The 6,217-nt window shown below is 38.0% G+C and overlaps 1 protein-coding gene and 1 pseudogene across 1 annotated transcript; both read left to right on the top strand.

The window, feature by feature from the left end:
- Positions 1 to 521: 521 nt before the first annotated feature.
- LOC113355862 (photosystem I reaction center subunit III, chloroplastic-like) lies at positions 522 to 1,431 on the top strand. The gene has a single exon (XM_026598833.1). The coding sequence runs from the start codon at positions 641 to 643 to the stop codon at positions 1,337 to 1,339; it is 699 nt and encodes a 232-aa protein (XP_026454618.1). The 5' UTR covers positions 522 to 640; the 3' UTR covers positions 1,340 to 1,431.
- Positions 1,432 to 3,110: 1,679 nt separating this feature from the next.
- On the top strand, positions 3,111 to 5,219 carry LOC113359298 (annotated as a pseudogene).
- The last annotated feature ends 998 nt before the right edge of the window (positions 5,220 to 6,217 follow it).

Below are 6,217 nucleotides of genomic sequence, written 5' to 3'. Positions count from 1 at the left end.
ATGATTCAATATGATTAACCCTTTAAATAGTTTCTAAGTTCTAGTGTTGCCTCTCCAGGATTTAGCTGCAGAGGTCACAGCACCTCCAGCCATGGGTTGGCTCCATTAAATTTGAACATGAAGGAGCTTATCGCGGACATACAACTGTCAATGAGTGAGCTTGAGCAAACCTTCAGGTAGACCTCATTTCCTATGGTTGTGCTCAACTCTTATACATATGGTGTTTGAAGGCGATGGGTTCATTTTTTTTAATATTTTTTTGGTTTCCACAATTAAATAAAATATACTGAAAGTTAAAAAATAAGATTGCTAAAATCCCAAACGAATCTGCAGCAGCTTTGTATGAAGCTAAGATTATCTCATGACATCTAAATGGATAGGAAGAAAATCTAGTTGACAACCCAAAACCAAACAGAAGTAGCCAATCTCCAGCAGCCAAGTAAGCTGTTTTTCTTATCCTTTTCCTCTCCACTCCTACAAGCTTGATACATTGTCCCTACCTAAATCAAACCAAACGTCTCACAACCACACTCTCTTATTCCTTCTTTTCTTTCTCTACCAGTTGAACAAACTTCAACTTATAACTCATTCTCCACAATTCTAAGAGACCAAAAAAAAAGAAAATCTGAAGGGGAAAAAAATGTCTCTCGCAATTCCAACCACCTTCTGCAAACCACTATCATCAGCATCAAAACCCAGATCTCAGTTCACCTTAAAACCACGTTCACTGGTTGTATGTTGTTCATCCAAAGAAGATGAATCATCTTCCTCATCAGCAGCATCTTTAAAGTCATTCTCAGCTGCACTTGCACTGTCTTCAATTCTACTGTCAACAGCAGCAGTACTACCAGCATCAGCAGATATCTCAGGACTAACACCATGCAAAGACTCAAAGCAGTTTGCAAAGAGAGAGAAACAGTCATTGAAGAAACTGGAATCATCGTTGAAAATATACGCTCCAGATTCAGCTCCAGCTTTGGCTATCAAAGCAACCATGGAGAAAACAAAGAAAAGATTTGATAACTATGGAAAGTATGGTTTACTTTGTGGAGCTGATGGTTTACCTCACTTGATTGTCAGTGGTGATCAACGTCACTGGGGTGAATTCATTACTCCTGGTATTTTGTTCTTATACATTGCTGGTTGGATTGGATGGGTTGGTAGAAGTTATTTGATTGCAGTTAGAGGTGAAAAGAAACCAACAATGAAGGAGATTATCATTGATGTGCCTCTAGCATCTGGACTTCTGTTTAAAGGTTTCAGCTGGCCTATTGCTGCTTACAGAGAATACTTGAATGGTGATCTTGTTGTTGATGATAAAGATGTTACTACTGTGTAATATAATGAATTTTTATATTTCCTTTTAAACGATTGATTTCTGTTCTTCTTTTTTCTGAGTAAGTAAATATCTAATTTCATTTTTGTATTGTTTTTTCTTTTGTTATTTGCATCATGAACTAAACATATATTGCAGCAAATCCCATGGGTGCTTCAAAAAAAATAAAAAAATCCCATGGGTGTGTATTAGTTGTTGGCTTGTTAGTGCTTAATTAATTATTTCCAGGTTGATTCAAAATTTAAAACGACTCTTGGATCCATTTCAGGAGTTTTATGCCCGCTCCGAGTGCAAAATTTTGACATGTTCGTTCAAGAATCTCGTCACTTATCCCCAATTATCTTTTTTAATAGAAACGACATTATATTGAAGGACCGGTATACGTCATAGTGTTTTGGCCCTTAATAATTCATTCTACACATTACATTTCGCAGATACGGGTTTATAGAAGCAAACCGTTATAGGAGCGGCATGGTTTATTAGAGGGGCGGCATTCTAACCAAATGCTCGATACCAACCGTAACTGAAGAAAATTCTCAGATATAAGAACACACGGTTGGTAATTGAACTATTACCAACCGTAACAACATCAAAATATTCAGTTACGGTTCGTAACTGAGTTAAAATCAACTGTAACTCACATAAACTCAGAAATTTCAATTTCAATTTTCATCTAAAATCCTAATTTTCGATAGAAATTAAACTTAAATTGAACAAAATAAACCAAACCGTAATTGGGTTTTCAAAACATACCTCATATAAGTCATTACACTACACTTGATTAATTTTTGAATCGTCGATTAATCGAAGACGATGAAATTTTGAGTTTTAATGGAGGTTACGGTTGATGGGAGGAGGAGAAGAGAAGAAGAAAGAAAACAAATTTTCGATTTAGCTTTGATTTAGGTTAAAAAACGGGGAAGGTAATCTAGTTAATTTCACCCCTGTAGCACATCCCCTAACCAACTAGAAGGACATTACTATCATACTGCTGCCCCTCTAATAAACCATGCCGCCCCTATAACAGATTACTTATAGAAAATCTTTCGGTTTGGCCTTAATGATATTGATACCGAAAGGTCCAAAAACCAAATTATAAACCTGAAAGTCTTTGGTTTTATATAGATTTTAGCACATTCTCAAGAATCTTTGGTCCAAACCCCAAATTAAAATCCGGTTTAGCAAGGCGTGCAATTGCACACACCCATGTGTTTTTGAATCAATTTAATAGAATAATTAGGATTGGGTTTGGGTTTGGGTTTGGTTAGTATTAAACGCAACATAATTTCCTACGATTACAAATATGCCAACAAATTGTAGATGAGAATCAAGATCTAATCTAATTTAAGAAATCATTATTATACCTAGGAATTTGATTTCCAAAACCAAACCACACTTGTTCTTTTTTTATATAAGAAAATTTAATGAACTTTTAAAAGTTGTTACAGAAAAAGGGAAAATTTAATGAACTCTTAAAAATATGCGCAAAAGATTCATTATGAACACCATGCATTGTTGCTTTAAGTGGCAACACATCTACATCCCATCTTCCAAACAAAAATACTAATCCTGGGAAGCCAAAATTTATTTATGCTAGAAAATGATGTTCATTCGAAAGAATCCTAATATCCAGATTTTGTTGAAAACTCTCTGTTTTTATATCCTGTCCATCTTAATCTATCACGAAAATAGAAAATCAATCAGATTATCATTCCAGTTTCCATTTTTTTTTAATACAATCAGCACGAAGCTCGTAACCTCTAGAGTTCAACCCATGGCCAACTGGCCCGTTCCCAGTTGGTTAATAACATCCCAATTTCCATTTCCATATAGTGTTAACTTAGAAGTGCTTGTTTATTTATTTGCAGAACCTAAAAAGACAGACCCCCATGTCAGGCTGGAGCGGCTGATGTACTTGGTTCAAAGGGTATTACCTCTCCTCAGGCAAATTCACATGGAGCAGAACTATGAAATAGAGATGGAAGCCAGGATACAAGGAGTTGAAGAGCGCGAAATTAAGGTAACAAGGTGTGAATCTGGTGGCGATGAGCGCCAATACTGTGACAATTGCAATACTTCAATTGTTGATTTCCACAGGAGTTGCCAGAACCCAGAATGTTTTTATGATCTATGTCTCACATGTTGTCGGGAATTGAGGGATGGTTGTCAGCCTGGAGGTGGAGAAGCGGAATCTTCTCACAGAAATTTTGTTGCAAGGGCGGAAGGCACAGATGTGAAAACTGAAAGGAAGGCACCTAAACCTAAGAAAAGCTCAGGTTCAGAGAGTGAAGTAGCATTTGAAGCAGAAGTTTGTGAAACGGCAGAGTCTTCTGAGTTTCCTGAATGGAAAGCTAATGCTGATGGTAGCATTCCATGCCCTCCAAAAGAACGCGGTGGTTGTGGGTTTGAGAAACTTGCACTGACGCAACTTTAAAAACAATTGGGTGGGCGAAATGATTGCCGATGCTGAGGAGCTTACCAGCAAAGATCACCTCCCAGACTGTGATTCCTTCACAGGGTGCTCTTTGTGCAGTGGCGCAGAAAATGATGGAAATTGTGCTGTAGTTAGGCAAGCAGCTTATAGAAAGGGTGGTCATGACAACTATGTGTATTGCCCTGATGCGGTTCAATTAAGAGAAGATGAGACTGAGCATTTCCAAACACATTGGATGAAGGGTGAACCTGTCGTTGTCAGAAATGTTCTTGAAAAAACTTCTGGTCTTAGTTGGGAACCAATGGTGATGTGGAGGGCTTTCAGAGAGACTGGCGCTGTAAGAAAGCTAAAAGAGGAGACAAAAAGTGTGAAGGCCATTGATTGCTTGGATTGGTGTGAGGTTGAAATCAACATTCACCAGTTCTTTGCAGGCTACTTAGAAGGGCGTATGCATAGAAATCGGTGGCCTGAGATGTTGAAGCTGAAGGATTGGCCTTCTTCAACTGCATTTGAAGATCGTTTGCCAAGGCATGGAGCTGAATTTATCTCAGCGCTCCCATATAGTGATTATACTCACCCAACAAATGGCCTATTAAATCTTGCAACAAAGCTTCCTGAGAGTTGCTTGAAGCCAGACTTGGGACCAAAAACGTACATAGCGTACGGTTTTCCAGAAGAGCTCGGTAGAGGTGATTCAGTGACAAAGCTGCATTGTGATATGTCGGATGCGGTAAATGTGCTTACGCATACCACTGAAGTGAAGATCGCTCCATCGCAACTTGCATAACTAAATTGAAGAAAGTACATGAAGCTGAAGATTTTCGTGATTTTGGTGTCAGTGAAACTGGAACCTTGGGTAAGTCTGCTGAAGGAAAACCACCTTGCAGGCCTGAAGCTGAAGCCGAAGCCATGCGTGCTGCACCTATGGTAAACCCATGTGCTGATGATTCTCTTCAAGGTAATGACACTTCAGATATCGGTAGGGGAGGTGCTGTTTGGGACATCTTTCGCAGGCAGGATGTGCCTAAGTTAACTGAGTACTTGCACAAACACTCCAAGGAATTTCGTCATATCAATAATCTTCCTGTTGGTTCGGTCAATCATCCTATTCATGACCAGACCTTCTACTTGAATGAGCAGCATAAGAAACAGTTGAAGGAGGAGTATAACGTTGAGCCCTGGGCATTTGATCAATACCTTGGTGAGGCTGTTTTCATTCCAGCGGGTTGTCCTCATCAGGTGCGAAATAAACAGTCGTGCATCAAAGTAGCAATGGACTTTGTATCCCCTGATAATGTCCAAGAATGCATTCGGTTGACTGAGGAGTTTCGGTTGCTCCCAAAAGGGCACAGGGCAAAGGAAGATAAACTGGAGGTGAAAAAGATGGCATTGTATGCTGTAAGTGCAGCCGTAAGGGATGCTAAAAGTCTTTTCTCGAAACTCAACTGATACTGTAGTTGATGATTAAATTCCTCTTTGAATAAAGTTGTTTTGTATCCATTTTGCATCTTTGTCAACCGCACGAAAACTTTCTACAAAACAAATGCAAATATCCAACTTCATCTGTGGTTTGCATACTGAGATTTCTGGATATAGTATTCCCAATATGTCTTATCGGGAGCGAATCAAATCCACATCTATCTAAGACATTGTGGCTGAAAAGTTCTCTCTGAAAATCTCCTGACCTCAAACAGACCAAGGGATCCCCATACGTTTCAAGAATTTCTGCAAGCAACTTATGGAAGGGCCTAATGCCTCTTTCCTCAAAGATAAGAACAAACGGCGTAGCTTCTTACTCAACTATATCGTAGTTCATGCATTCACTAATTTCCTTATGGAACCACTAAAATGATGTATATGCCTAAAATATAAAATTCTATAAAAAAGAAAAAGAAAAAAAAAAGCGTAACGAATTATGCAGTCATTTTCTCGGCTACATAACAGGTTATGAATCCATTTTGTAGATGTTTGATTTTAGTGCTTAGAAAAAAAGTTGATGCATAATGCATAAGCAACCGTATTTTTCCATGCGTATCAAGTGATGCATCAATTTTCTCAGGCATATAAAATATTAGGCAACAACTTTTATATTTCACTGCCAACAAAAAGAAAATGGTTGCATAATGCGTTATGCAGTTATTTTATCTAGTACATGCGTTATGCAGCTATTTTTTTGGTTGTTTTCAGTGTTAACAAAAAAATTGTTGCACAACACGTTATACAACTATTTTCCGGATGCATAACAGGTTATGCAACTATTTTCTCGGATGTATAACAGGTTATAACAGCTATTTTGTCGAATGCTTAACAGATTATACATCCATTATTATAACTGCACAACAGGTTATGCATGCATCCAATTTGGAGAATACACATGCAATAACACCTTAAAAACAAGATATAAAACACCTTAAAAACAAGATTTAAAAAGAAAAGGAAAAAACATG

The sequence above is a fragment of the Papaver somniferum genome, chromosome 3 (genome assembly GCF_003573695.1).
Source record: "Papaver somniferum cultivar HN1 chromosome 3, ASM357369v1, whole genome shotgun sequence".
Classification (NCBI taxonomy): domain Eukaryota; kingdom Viridiplantae; phylum Streptophyta; class Magnoliopsida; order Ranunculales; family Papaveraceae; genus Papaver; species Papaver somniferum.
The sequence above is the reverse complement of the archived record's forward strand: the minus strand, read 5'-3'. Positions and strand labels throughout refer to the sequence as shown.

Excerpts from the sequence above, each read along its gene's own strand:
- LOC113355862 (XM_026598833.1), top strand. The coding sequence starts at position 641 with ATGTCTCTCGCAATTCCAACCACCTTCTGCAAACCACTATCATCAGCA.